At 41.9% G+C, this 15,679-nt stretch overlaps 1 protein-coding gene across 3 annotated transcripts in view; it reads right to left on the reverse strand.

Annotated features, from left to right (window-relative positions):
- abr (ABR activator of RhoGEF and GTPase) overlaps positions 1 to 15,679 on the reverse strand; it is a 126,147-nt gene that overhangs the window by 65,884 nt on the left and 44,584 nt on the right. For 2 of the 3 annotated variants that reach the window (XM_018691422.2, XM_018691423.2), the window contains exons 2-4: positions 12,796 to 12,977; positions 4,147 to 4,245; positions 444 to 629 (exon numbers count right to left, since the gene is read on the reverse strand). In XM_018691422.2, the coding sequence (XP_018546938.1) occupies positions 444 to 629; positions 4,147 to 4,245; positions 12,796 to 12,977 (467 nt within the window). Of the gene's footprint in view, positions 1 to 443; positions 630 to 4,146; positions 4,246 to 8,898; positions 9,397 to 12,795; positions 12,978 to 15,679 lie in introns of those variants that run through there. The other variant, XM_018691424.2, reaches the window with a different exon arrangement.

Raw genomic sequence — 15,679 nt, forward strand, 5'->3', positions numbered from 1 at the left:
CAATGTAATGATCTCACACAGAGGGAGGACTAACTCACTTTAAGACTAGCTGAGGACTGGAACCTTACTAATTCTATACACAGACAACAATGCTGTTTATGAATTTATGTTTATAAATTATGTATTGAGAGAGTTTGTTTAAGCCACATAATCCAGAGAAAATATAACAGTTTGATAGGCCGGAGGCTACAACATTTCTGCTAATGCACTCAGACCACAGACACAGGGGTGTGGACACACACACACACACACACACACACCCTCACACACCCTCACACACACACTCACTTACGCACACACAGCCTAAATTAGAAGGGTGATTCACTGAGTGCAAATAGTGAGAAGCCTGACAACCCTGCTCTTAATACTGATTTACATGTACCCTCTGCAAATGATGGAGAGATGGGGGAGAAAAGATCAACATGCTGCCGTGTCAGACTCACCAGCTTCTGGAACAAATGTCCCACAGTGACTTTCTCATCCCACTGCTGAATGTTGGGTAAGAGGGCATCATAGAACTCCTTGTGGATCTCGAAGATGTCTTGGATTTTGTAGAAGATGGTCTCTATCTGCTGGATGGTCAGCACGGGCTGTGAGGTCGTGGCCGTGGCTTTTAGAGGACGCATGGGCTGGTGGAATCAAAGACGGAGAGAATGGACAGTCATGAAAACAGCTCGGCTAATGAGGAAGCAGCCATGGACCAATCTTGTGTGTTTGTGTTTTTCAAAGGTTAAATAAACCTATTAAGAACTGGAAAGCAGGGCATCACAGTTTCAGGTTTACTGTAATAACTAATATTTTCCCTATAACATACAGTGGCGTGCAAAACTGGTCAAAATTGCTGTTAATGTGAACAGTTAAGCAAGTAGAAGATGAAACGATAAAGTTGCAGATGACACATTCCCTTTACATTTTAAACAAAATTTTTATTTTTATTTTCATCTTTTACATTTTCAAAATGACAGAAAAGGAAAAAGACCTGCAGCAAAGGTTTGGGCTCCCTGCATAGTTAGTACCTAGTAGCACCCCCTTTGGCAACTATACAACTTACACAGCTTACACAGCTTGTAAACGCTTTTTGTAGCCAAGAGTCTTTCAGTTCTTGTATGAGGGATTTTCACCCATTCTCCCTTACAAAAGTCTTCCAGTTCTGTGAGATTCCTGGGCTGTCTTGCATCACTTTTCAATGATGTTCAGGAGACTGAAGACCATGGCAAAACCTTCAGCTTGCGCCTCTTGAGGTAGTCCATCGTGGATTTTGTGTTTAGGATCATTATCCATTTGCCAAAGCCATCCTCTTTTCAACTTCAGCTTTTTACAGATGGTGTTATGTTTGCTTCCAGAATTTGTTGGAATTTAATTGAATCCATTCTTCCCTCTACCTGTGACATGTTCCCTGAGCCATTGGCTGCAATACATCCCCAAAGCATGATCAGTCCACCCCCATGTTTAACAGTCGGAATGGTGTTCCTTTCATGAAATTCTATGCCCTTTGTTCTCCAAACATACCTTTGTTCATTGGGGCCAAAGAGTTCTATTTTAACCTCATCGGTCCACAGGACTTGTTTCCTAAAAGCATCAGGCTTGTCTAAATGTTCCCTTGCAAAATTTAGATGCTGAATTTTGTGGTGAGGACTCAGGAGAGGTTTTCTTCTGATGACTCTTCCATGAAGGTCATATTTGTGCAGGTGTTGCTGAACAGTTGAACAGTGTACCACAACTCCAGAGTCTGCGAGATCTTCCTGGAGGTCGGGAACGGGGGTTCTGCCTTGCTTTTCTAGCAATCCTACAAGCAGATATTTTTCTTGGTCTCCCAGACCTTATCTTGACCTCCACTGTTCCTGTTAACTGCCATTTCTTAATTACATTTCGTACTGAGGAAATCGGTACCTGAAAACGCTTTGCTATCTCCTTATAGCCTTCTCCTGCTTTGTGGGCATCAACCATTTTCATTTTCAGAGTGCTAGGCAACTGCTTAGAGGAACCCATGGCTGCTGATTGTTGGGACAAGGTTAGAGGAGTCTGGGTATTTATAAAGCTTTGGAATTGGCAACACCTTGTCTTTCCTAACAATGATCATGAAGAAGCCTTGACCCTAACAGGCTAATTAAGGTCTGATACCTTGGTCAAAGTTATCTGAGAGCTCAAGTCTCCTGGGGTTCCCATTCTTTTGCAGTGTGCTGTTTCTTTTTTTCCCCACTCTAAAATTGTAGAAAACAAAAATAATATATTGCTTAAAATATTGCAAAAGAGTGTTTCATGCTTAACTTATGCCTTTTGGAGATCATTTCATCTTCTACTTGCTTAACTGCTCACAGAAATTTTGACCAGGGGTGCCCAAACTTTTGCATGCCACTGTATGTTCATACAGCATGTTTTGCCATAAAGTTTATTTAAAACACTAATCTAATTTCAGAGCAAGCTGTGAGTACAATTTGGGGCAGTTAATTGGCCAATCAGTGGCCTAATTGGGCCAGCGCCTGAAAAAAGTTTCACACAGAGATAAGCATGTACTCTGAGCCTCTGTGCTCTGTAATTGGGTGACCCTCTTCTCTGCTGTGCTGCTTCTGACCAGTCAGATAGCATGCCAGCTCAGTTAATCATAGATATGTGTGGAGTTGGCATGGTGGTGGCTGGGGACACTGAATTACAGTGAAAACATAAAAGCTTTCACGTCATGGAAGCAGAAGTTCTCTAGGGCCGATGATGAGTCAGTCTCCCACTGATTGCAGGGGTTGTATGATGGCTAATCAGACAGGCTGGCTCTTTAAAAGCACTGCCAATGGCTGCAGAGACACACGTGACGCCCCCAGTACAGTCTATATATGATGGCAAAGCAGCGAGCTGAAAAGCCCTCATCAGGTTTGACACATGCGTTAGACAGACGAATGGATTTGCAAACCAGTTGCCCTCATACATTTCCATCTCCATTTATCTTTCCATGTTATACATCTGTGTGTTTTTCTCAGTTTAACGCAGCAAAATGTGTGCGGTTTCATAAATTATTGATATTGGAAATTAAAGCAGGAGCTCATCTGATCTACTGTCAGTCAGACAGGTTTCACATGAGATGAGATGTGTCAGTACACAGTGATGGCCCAGAAGGAGGAGGGGAGAGTGTTTGCTCATATCTGAACTTACTAATAATGTTCACAGAAAAGAAATTAGTTAAGTGTCTAGTCAGTGTCTGCGTCCTCTGAATCACCTTCCTTTATCTACTGTACAGTGTTGAACCAGCTCTATCAGTCCTGTTAGGTATTTACCAGTAACCAGAATATAAAGGTGGCTCTCTGTCCCTCTGAAGCACAGTGAGGTGAAGTATCTTACCAACAAGCTAAATACAACTGACATGTCTATTCTTGCCGTACCTCCTCAGGTATTAACAGACGGCAGTTTGCTGTTACACCAAAAAAAAAGTTTATTGCCTCTGGTAATGCTTCTGGCTTCTGGCAGTATAAAGTCAATGTCAAATAAATATCTCTGTGTATATAAATGCAACAAATCAGAAACTAACTGTGATCACACTTTGTATTTTAGACAGTCTCTAAATGACTGAGGAAGTAGAGAGGGACAGGACTGGCTGAACTGTATAATGACTTGTGTCGTCAGTTGGAGCTGAAAGAGGGAACTGAAAGACAAACCAGATTTCTGCCAGCTTTGTTGCAGTCTTTGTTTATCTCACTGACTGGCTACTAACAACTGCTTTTTGCACTGTAGTGGTGGAGATTTTGTGCAATAAGTGGTGGGCAACTACACAATTTTACAGTGTTGTTTCATGTTGCACTTGATGTCAAAGTGACTACGTTTCGGTCAAAGTGCAACATGTGGCCGACAGTGACAGGATATGACATAGGAGCTTAGCATGTTCAGTTAGTGTTTCAGGAAACTGCTCTGACTGTGGTCCTTTCAGTATTACCATTAACCACAAATTGTGTTTCTAGCTGGTCAAATGGGCTTGCTCCAACTCACACAGCAGCAACACACATGATGCTAGATGAGCCTTGACATGTTCCAAAAATCAAATGAATTAGTCAGACAGGGTCAGAACACTTAGAGAAAGTGAAATTATCTCCTTATTTACATACGCTGTCTCATGCAGAAGAACATTTTTTGCAGTGTGTGTTTGTGTGTGTTAGTGTGTCTCACCAGTAGCAGGGCCTCCAGCTGGTTAATGTAGATCTCCTCACTGGCCAAGAAACCAGACAGCACCAGTTTCTTCATTTCCAGCCCTTTCTCAATTTCTCCCTGCAAGATAAGACAGAACCAACTGTTATACATGCAGTTATACATTTCACATACACACACAGACACATACAGTCATGTCTCCATGACTTCAGAGGACATTAGACTTATTCTAACCTTAACCATAACTACAACTTGGCTATCCCTGACCCTTACCCTAACTTAAACTTAAATCTAACCTTAACCCAACCTTAAATGTCTTCAACCTTAAAATTTAATGATCTACATAATGGAGACTTGCTGTTTGTCCCCATAATGTGATTACAACAGATTTCGGTCCCCACAACATGAGCAATACCTTGAAAACTCACACAGACAGACACATTCACTCGCATGCACACAAATATATACAAATATATAATAATATACAAATATTTACCCAGAATGCATTTCTAACCACTGCCACATTATAGTACCATGACTCTAGCTCATTTCCTGCATGATCACACAACTGTTACCACATCAGGTAAATGTGATATTAATATACACACACTGGAAGTGCATAGGAATGAGCAGCAGCTGTGTGTATTGGGAGTCCCCGCTCATCTAAAAACATCTAAATGGCTTGCTTCCTCCGTGGCAAAGTCTTACACCAAGTGCTCTCGGGCACTATTTTGACTTGAATACCAGGAAATCCACCACCCTAATCATGTTTGAGAAACAAGCAGGCACAAAACAAGACACAGTTGCATTTTTATGGCTATACTGAGGAAAACGATAGTTTGAGTAAAAATCCTCAAAACTTTATAAGAGTAAACATGAGACATATAGCTGCAAACAACAAGCTAGAAAAGGTAAACTGAGGTGAAATGTGTGAGTCTTATTCATATTCTACATTATCACAGAATAGATGAGCTGAATTCATTCATCTTTCTTCCTGTTTATCTCTATTGAAACTATTACCCTAGCATACACTGGGCACAGTGCCCATTAATGGTTTTAAACATCACCTTTTTATATAAATATATATTTATATATTCACTTTTTGGGGTCTAACATATGATCAGGCTTAATGCAGTCCAACACACAAGATAGGATGAGACAGACAAATCAGACTCACTTTCACTCACACCATGGCAATTCATCCCCATCTAATGTCATACACCCATTTATTTTGCATGTAATCATGGACCATAAGCCTCTTAGTTAACATATTTCTGGCCAACACAGCTAATATATACAGAAAAGAGAAATTATAAATGAGTTGATTCGAGAGAACACACCAACAAACTGTTTATCAAGTAAAGAGTTATAAAAGTGAAGGATCTGGCTGAGTTCAAAACTTTGTTAGTTATGTTTAAAGCCAAACACAGATTACTGCCTGATAATTAACAGAAGTTGTTTGTGTTATCTGCTGGTGACGATCAAAGAAGCAGATTTCATATTAAACCTAAGTCTGCACATTAAAGCAGATGTGTGTGTTTCAGTGGGTGGTGTCAAACTGTGGAATTCTCTGGTGAATAATTTCAAATACTATTCAAGTGTTATTCAATTTAAGAAAATGTATAGAGACCAAAATAATTGGATGTTATGAACTCAGTGAGTTATGTTTATATTTAATATGTGTATAATAAGTTGCTGGCAGATTTTATTCAGAGAGGAGCAGGTAATGTGAGATTTTTCTTCTCCCTTCTCCTTTTCCATCATAGAAAGTGTATTATGTTTTTTAGTAGCTTACATTTTTGTGGCACTTTGTGTTGGAAGTGTGCAACAAGGTATTTGAAAAAATAAATAATGAAACTAAATTAAATCTTCATGTGTGAACATGAACTGTGCCAACGTCTATGCAGAACAGCACAGATTCAAAAATATTCCAAATGTTTAATATCATCACTGGTGCCCTCTCATCTAATCAGACAGCCTTGGATAAAATATATTTCACACTATGTGAAGGTGTGAAGATGATAATACTTGTTAATACACTCACTGAGCACTTTGTTAGGAACACATACACCTGCTTATTAATGCAGTTATCCAGTCATCCAATTGTGTGGCAGTGCATAAAATCCAGGAGCTACAGTTTAAGTTCACATCAAACATCAGAATGAGGGAAAATATGTGACCTCAGTGACATGATTGTTGGTACCAGACAAGTTGGTTTGAGTGTTTCTGAAACTACTGATCTCCTGGGATTTTCTCACACAACAGTCTCTAGAGTATACTCAACATAGTGTCTACAACAAAAAACACCAGTGAGCAGCAGTTCTGCAGATGGAAACGCCCTGTTGATGAGAGAGGTCAGAGGAAAATGGCCAGACTGGTTGCCGCTGAGATAACCAGTGTTTGCAGCATCTCAGAATGGAAAACATGTTGAACATTGAGATGGACGAGTTACAGCAGCAGAAGACCACGCTGGGCTCCACTCCTGTCAGCCAAGAACAGAAATCTGAGGCTGCGGTGGACACAGGCTCACCAACACTGGACAGCTGAAGTCTGGAAAAGATTGCCTGGTCTACTGGGGCACGCAGATGGCCAGGTCAGAATTAAGAGCCAACAGCACAAATCCATGGACCCAACCTGTCTTGGGTTAACAGTCCAGGCTGCTAGCAGTATAATGGTGTGAAGAATGTTTTCTGGAACTGAATCGCTAAAGAAATGTTTTCTGAGAACAAGGAGAGACCTAGTATTAGTATGGTATTGTTCCTAATGACAGTGATGTAATAAACACCATGATTCACACTGTGCTGGAAATGGCAAGAATCTACATTGGTGTTAATATACTGTCAGCTCAGGTCAATTTATTTATCAAGCATATTAAAAAAAGCTGTTGACCAACACAATTTACAACCTTGAGTGGTGCGAAAGCTACTCAGGAAATCCTCATTCAAACACTCCTCCTTCATAAAACTGCACAGAACTTAATAATAAATCTACAACCACCCTTAAGAATACACATGCCCAGGCAGACGCTCACTCTCTGCTGAAGAAACACATATACACAGCCAGACAGCAGTAAACTGGAGACTTGTATTCCAAGTAACAATGAAGTGACATGTGTACTTTAAGGGAGGCCAAAGAACAGCAGTAGATTAATTATTAACACAGTCAGATCCTCACAATGATATCAGCACACCAGCTATGTCTGATAAGACAAGGAAGAAGCCATGACCTCATCATTTTAACCCGATCATGACCAACATCAACCACCCTCTCACACTGATGTTATCCTTCAAGTGTGTGCACAATATATAATTTTAATTACAGGATTATTAGGAATTTGAAACATACAGTGCATTTATCAAACTCTTACAGAGAAATTAAAAATATGTGGTATCTGTGTGAACTATTTTGATGAATGCAAATGGCCTATTCTAAGTATAAAATGGGTTATATATTAAAATTCAGTGATGCCTGTTGAGTAACTGTCAGTTTAAAGTAAATCAGAAGGAGAACCAGGATTGATTTCTAAACCTGATGTTTCTTTTAATTTAATTGTGGAAAGTTTTCAGTCATTTGTTTTCTGTCATTCACCTGTTCAACTCTGAGTCTGTGACACTTCATGTACACTGTCACCTCAGTAAGGTAATGAAGGGTTTCAGCAGCTAGGTTTGAGAACATGAGAAGAAGCTTCTCAACCTTTTTAAAAGATGGCATTCCTTGAGAGAAATTGAAAGGCAATTTGTCCTATAGCTACAAACTAGAAATGAGTCACATTCTTGAAACTCTTTGATATGCAATGCTGCTGCAGTGCTCACCATTTATTTTAAGCACCACAAACCACATGCATGTCACTGTGTTTTTATTGAAATGAAATGCCAGATGAACTTTGTACAAGACTTCTTAGGTTTTTTATATGGTCTGAGAAATGATGCCAGATCTTTGTAGTGGCCCTGAGTCTTGGTTAAGAGGCACAGAGAAATGCATTTCTTTGTCAAAGTAAACATGCACAACTCAAAGGATCTGTGTATTTGTTGGTGACGTGTTAAACTCACTCCTTCAGTGACAAATATGTAACAGCAGGATGGAAAAAGACAGGACAGGAAGGGAAAAACTACTTTTTCCAACAGCGGGAGTATTTTCCCTCTGCTGTACAAAGAGCTACTGTGTGGCGAGAAGGCAGAATGAGAAAGACATGATCGGTGAAAGGATCTTTCCACGGCAACCTGCGCCTGTGCGAGCACTCTTAAGACACGCTTTTCATACAGAAATACGCAGGCTGCCTCTCTATTGTGCCCTCTGCTCTTATTCTATGTGATAACGGAGCTGATATCGAGAGTGACCGGCAATGGCGTAAGGCAGCCCTGCTTCTTGTCAATTCATCTAATGGGAGGAGTACACACACAAACACGCATGCAAACACACAAAAGCTGCTCAATATGCAGAAGTTACAATGAGAAACAGAAACCAGAGTGCTTTAAAATGCAGCAGAGTGAGGAGACATGTGCTTAAGAGTAGCCACCGCATCAGGCCACGCTGATACACCGAATGGCTGTCACACACACACACTTGTACACACAGTCATGCAGCACAGACGGTTTATAGGCACACGTAGCAGCACATGACGCCACATCATACAAACACACCAATAACACTTTGCTATATTTAGTCAAGCTTTCATGCCTGGTCAGAGTGATAGAGCTGCAAAAGTGTGTACATGTATATGACTACAGTATGTGTGTGTTTTCCCTGCATCCAGCTGTCCAGCCGCTGTCTCACCTTGAACTGTCTATGCATCGGAGTGATGGGATCCAGCTCCCCATCTCCATATTCAAACACCTCCTCCTCCTCCTCCAGCACCCTGTCCAAGTAGCACAGTACCTCCTCCTCTTCCTCTTCCATGATTCTTCCTCTCTTTTTCTCTCTTTCTTTCACCTCCTCCTCTCCTCTTTCTGCCTAAGATTCCCCTCTTCAGGGCCTGCCTGGACACATCAGTGTTTTCCCCCTCAGAGCAAGTCGTCTGGACACCGAGAGAGAGAAAGAGAGAGGACCCCGCCTACACAACCCCACCCCCTTCCTCTGCTGGGCTTCCTGGTCTGTGTGTACATGTGTGTACTCTATATGCGTGTGTGCGTGTGTGTGTGTGAGCCACTGTTCCACCTCGGTCGATGAGGTCTGCCCTCCCTCTACAGCCGCCCCTCCCCTCACAACAAATGCTATCCAGCCACTTCCTTGATGGCTGCATGGGCCGTTTCTCTCTGTGCTTCACTGGGAGAGTCGGTCTGCTTCATTCTCTTCGTTTCTTTCTTCCGTTTTCTTCAAGCAAATGCCACTTCCTCATCACACCGTTTCTCTCTTTTTCTCACAAGACTGACTGTTACAGAGTTCATTTCTGTCTCCTGCTCTCTGCCCATTGTCTGTATATTGATCTGCTGAGAGCCTTGGATGTTGAGCTGAGACCAGCTAATGCGCTGCTGGTGCGGCTGATTCTAATTACAGGTCACATAGTTCACTGGGCTACAGCAGTTTCATACAGGCAGAACATGGGGTTAAAATATTAAATAATTTGTGTGTTCTGCAAGACAAGCTGTTAGGAAAATCAATAACTCTGGATACTTGAGATTAAATGAAAAAGAAAATGTGAATGAAAAGTCAAAGTCAAGATATCATGGTTTAATGCATGTATATGACTTGAGGATGGGTTAATGAATGAGCCCAATTCACCCACCACAACCTCTCACCTCGCTCCTGACCCCTAGATGCTACTTCACAGGAAGTGACACCCACAATTGCTCTACAAGCCATTGCCAACTATTTCTTGGACTCCAATTTCAGCTTGTCTGTGTGTCCCTAACCTCTTCCTTCTCCGGGCCATTTAATCATGCAAAATAAAATTAAAGTTAGTCCTTGGCCACATTATGTAGGTCAGACTTATTTTACAGGCCACGGACTTGGAAGAGTGTTAGGGAAAATGAATAAGGATACATTTATGCTTGTGGCTTGTATTTCTGGGTCACCACAGTTATTAGTAATTAATAAGAGCAGAGAAAGAATCATATAAATCGAGGAGGACAAAGGAAAGAAGACCTAAAGAAAGAAAGAAAGTGGGAAAAGAAAAAAAAACACAAAAAAAGAGGATGAAGAAAACAAAAAGCAAAATGAGTCAAACCAGAATTTGTCTCATACACCCTCCATTTAACCAAGGAAAACTCTTAAAAGGAGCAGTAAAAGGGAAAAGAAAAGTCAAATAGAGCAACAAGGGAAGGATCCGTCTTCCAGCACAGGCAGATATATAGTAATATTTATACTGTTATGCATGCACATTTACATACATGCTCCTCATGCTGAATGTATGTATCTTGGCATGGAGGTGTCAGCACTGGTGCTTTCATGTCAGCAGATGAAAGGCCCATGCAAATTCAGTGGAAAGAAAGGCCAACTTAACAAGGCGGTGAGAAGAGACGACCTCAGTGGAAAGACCTTTAGAGTCCATGAGGCAGCCGCGTCTGACATTAATTTCTTCACAAACAATCTTTTGTGGCATCAAATCAGCAGGCACTGTGAACTCATCTGACTCAATTTGCTACTTAAGTGTAGAGGTCAGGAGACATCTGAAGGACAGAGTGGGTGGATTTCTTTTGGCATCTATAACCATTAATATATTCAGCTGAGCACATAGTTTAAATGTAATCTTTGCTCTCTGAGTGGTTTATTTCATCCTTAAGAGCAGCATAAGTTTCCCGGATTCACCGCACTTGAAACTGATTGAGCACTTCAACTGCATTTCTTTGCAGAGATTGGTGGTAATGAAAATATCATTAGTTTCCTTCAAGGCTACTCATTTCCTGAGATCTAGCCTCTAGCTGCACGTCTTTAACCATTCTTGTCAAATGTTTAGTCTCTGAAATATGGAAACATTTGGCTTGGTCTGTTCTTACCCAATCTTGCCACTAGATGGAGACACATTTTCATTTACATGAGCTGCCCCTGCACAGAGCGATACATAATGAATGCATCAAAACAATAGAATTAATAATTCAGAAAATACCACTATTACAAGAAGATCAATGAGGACTACAGAGTATTTAAAATACTGTGATCATACAGTGATAGTAAACTGCTTGGACAAGAAATTAAAATGGAGACAGGAGTAGAGACAGCAGGTTTAAAGAGCAGACAGAACAAGTGAAGGGTGAAGACGTACAGTGTGAAATTCAGGATGGGGAAAGTGATGTGACACATCTCTTCATAAGCTATCAAAAGTGAGAAAGCTATTTCCAGAAAAAATCTAACAAGGTACATTCCTCTTGTGAATTTCCCGTGCGGATGAATAAAGTATCTATCTATCTATCCATCTATCTATCTATCTATCTATCTATCTATCTATCTATCTATCTATCTATCCTCTAAAGCTGTAAAGATGTAAATCTCATAACAAAAGTCTGAGCCAAACACTCATGAATGTTGTAATGCTGCTTGTCAATGCTGCTGTGATGTGCGAAGTGCAAGTGCCAGCGAGTGTGTGCGTGTGTGTGTGTGTGTGGGAGGGTCGGTTCAGGTCAGGGTCAACATGACTCCCGCTGTGCATCCCCGGGGTGCCAGAGCACCCACTCACAGTGTCGGAAACACGAGTGGTCACACAGGACACACATTCACATTCATACAACTGCATAAACGCACAGCAGCAAGGCAGGAAAAGAGCACTGCTAACCTCTAACCTACTTATATGGAGGGTGACAGGACCACAGACGCTGAAATATGCAGATAAAAACATTCAGCATTTATATGCTAGTAGTCCTCTCTGCCAGAAATGAATAGAATGACAACAACCCAACAAATATCCATTTCATGAAAGCTTTTGCATCAGCAGGTCTAAATGCCTGGTGTCTGGTAACACTTTCCTGGGAAAATCCACAGAAAACAGAGTGTTTTTTTATATTTCAAGCAGCAACAGCAGTTTATTTTGAATAAACAGAAGAGCAAACTGTTTGCACTTCCTCTTCACTGTATTTCATCTACTGTACTATGTATAACATGCACCACAGCACTGAACACTGACTGACAGATGATGATGACAGCACTGATCACTTAGCACCAAAGACGGAGGCAAAGTTTAAAAAAATTACAACATTGTGGATAAACACGGTCATCAAACATATTGTCTGTTCACACGCAGACTGGCAGATTGGCGCTGGTGGCGTCAAACCTCCATCTGGGTGAGTGGTCATTTCCTGTCGCTGTGAATGCGACACCTGCTGTGCGCTGCAGGCAGTCCAGCTATTGTGGCTAATCATTAACAATTACTACGGGTCAAGATCCGGCAGTGGCTAACATCAGGAAGAAACAATCACCAGAAAAACTAAAAGACTGTCATCACAAAGACATCAGAGTCATCAGGGAGATGGAGTCTGGAGTGGAGTCATCCTAGGTGAAGCTCCTACTACTATTAACATAGATACGCTGGCTGACTATATATCAGATTTAATGGGAGGTGTGCTGCACCTGTGAGCAGTGATCAGTCATCTAGCGTGTGATCACAAACTGGGACATCAAGCCAATGATTTATGTCTCACGTCCCCTCTCTCTCCCATCTGTCACATTATTCCTTTGTCTCAAAGTATGAAGAGGTGTGTAGAGGCTGAAACGTGAAGGTTCTTTAGGTGTGTGTGTTCTTACCCCAGGCAGCAGGCCCTCTGGTGGCGTGGGGGAGACCGTCTCTCCGTCGGGCCCTTGGGGCGCGCACAGCTGGGGCGACATGGTGGGCGATTCATCTATATAGGGCAGCGTCTCCGAGCCATCCTGAGACTTGCCATCCTCCGCCCCGTCCCCCTCGTAGCCATCTGTGTTGTAGTTAAAATCTGGACGACGGAGTGAAAAAGAGCGATAGATGCTGGTTAGTATTTCACCACAGAGAACAAGGCCATCGCTGGGCTACAGTGACTCAAAACCACAACTTAGTGGGAGCAATTCAGTATTTCCTCAATGCCATTTTCAAGCATTGAACTCTCCTCTTACCCACCACTTATCCTTTTAGCTGTGCAGAGATTAAATGTGGAATAAATCTAACCAACAGGGGAAAAAACATGTCATATGACTTCGTTCTGGGACTATACAGAATCACAGACTGACACTTCACTGGACTGTAGATGCTGCTGTGAAGCTCAGCGGTGTCAACAAGCTGAATACATGCCAACAACAGCATGAAACAATCTGTCTGAACTGACTTCAGGGCTAAACTGAAACTCAAACACAGATACCCAGTCGACCCCTGTGTAACCACATGTAACTTGCTTAATTTAACTTTAACTTTGTCTCCATGTTATCACAATCTTGAACTGTTGTACGTTAGGCTTAGAGTATTGAGGTCGAAATTCATGTCCTGTGACATTTCTGGCATCGGGGCCTGAGTAACGGTGACAGCTCCAGTGGAAGGGAACAACGCTGACTCTGAAACGACTCGTGCACTGACTCCAAAGGGACACTGGTGAAGAAAGCAATGGAATAACACAAATGCACAGAGAGATATAAAAAGCCTGTGTCAGACAAAATAAAATGTCAGGTTGACATCTTTTACATCTGGTGTCCTATTAGAGAGGTGTATTTTTGATGGATAGTCAGGGGTGGTGACAACACATACTATAATGAAAAAGAGAGGATTTTTTGAGCAAATAAAAAGTAGAAACACAGAAAACAAAGATGTTTGCTTTTGCTTACGCTGTCTTGGCCAGGTCTTTGTTATATAAAGGAAGCTGAATTTTGAGGATATTAGTTTTCCACCCTGCTGGGACACAAATCCTGTTTATCTATCTAATACAGTACAGTACATTTCTCCTATGAACCTGAAATAGGAGAGGTCCATGCACGAAAGCTTGTGTAACTATCTGTAACTATTACAAAAAGCCATATAGCAGTGGGCTGGTGTAAAAGCAGAACCAAATGTTTGACAAGAGAATCGTGTGGGAGGCGCGTAGGTGTGACTGACCTGTGCCAAGCTCAAACCACCACTTTAAACCACAACTGTGTGTCAATTCACCACCACCTCACAGGCATATGTGCGCTCGAGAGCGTGCATGTGTGTAAGCACACTGGACAAATCTAACAAGCTGCAGAGGAGAACTAATTGGAAAATGAAAGCAGGGGTCAATCCCCACCGGTATGACACACACCATCAAGCTAATGTTGGTGATGGGTGCCTAGAGTGGCTGACACACTGCCGTCTGTCACCTACTGACACATAGCATATCCCTCAGTCACTGGACCACCCACCTGTCAATCAAAAATAAATAAATAAATAAAAAAAAACCTCCATCTGTTACTTGCATGTGAATCTGTACATGGACCGTGGCGAGTCACAGCTACCATATGGTTTATTAGTAGCTGTTGGGCAAATAGCTGACAAATGGGGCATTTGGGTCTTAGCTGACTTAGTGAAGCATGCACAAAAAACACTGACAGTGTGCTGAAGCGCTGCAAGATGACACAAGTAGAACATGAGACCTTAAGGTGAAGAGGGGGTGAGGTAAGTCCAATTCCAACAGTGATGATCAGGCCATAGGAAAGATCTGCTCTCTCAACAAGTGTGTGTACGTCTGTGCATTTGTTTGTTCTCTTTCGCTCCATCTCCCTCTCCCCCTCTGTTCCCTCTCTGACTCTGGCCTCTAGTTTGTCCCAATCTGCTACAGTTATGTGTGAGTGTGTGTAAGCATGAGAGAGACAGAATTGTTCTTGTTCTCTTAGATGTTTATCTGATGTTGTAGCTGTCAATAACAGTGCTCCAAAGTCCTCAAATTCCAGCACAGCTGATGCTTTGAAACCGAGCTGTGAGCTGGAAGGAAATTTTGACTGAGTGTGCCAGTAAGTGTAAGGCACAAGGTTCCCATTGACCCTGTGAACACTGCACACCAGGGTTCTGTATGGGTCCACTAGAAACTCTAAATTGCCTGGAGGGATGAACATGAGTTTGAGTGTGTTTCTTCAATGTGTTAGCCCTGTGACAGACTGGTTCTCACCCAGTGCACGCTGGGAGAGTTGCCAGCCGTCCGTGACCCTGAACAGGATAAATGGGTATAAAAAACAAATGGACTGCACAGAAAGCCTTGGTGCACTCAACAAAACGCTCATGTCTAGACAAGCACCAAGGTCTGTTCCCTCTGTTACGAAGATGTAGGCCATGATTCATTTCTATTTGCAGAAACATCAATAGGCAGCAGAAACCATTCAGAAATACAGTCTGTGCTGTGCTGAGCAGAGAGCCAGTCCATCATGGAGAACAGAGTTAGAGCAGTGAAGACAAAGCAGAGCAAATGAGCTGAATGTAGACTCAGCTCTTTGACTCTATGCGCTTCTTCTATGCTTAGTTACACTTGCATGAGCTCTCATGCATTTGTTGGTTTAATACTGCCTGCGTATTTGTGTGTGTTAAACTGTTAATGTGTGTCATTACAGCAATTCTATCTGAATGAATCTCTATGAGTGTAATTTGGTGTGTGAATGGTCATTATTTATCCTCATTATGTCTGATTAGCCATGTTAATGCAAGACGGACAGAGATACAGGGACA

The sequence above is a fragment of the Lates calcarifer genome, linkage group LG20, assembly GCF_001640805.2.
Source record: "Lates calcarifer isolate ASB-BC8 linkage group LG20, TLL_Latcal_v3, whole genome shotgun sequence".
Classification (NCBI taxonomy): Eukaryota; Metazoa; Chordata; class Actinopteri; family Centropomidae; genus Lates; species Lates calcarifer.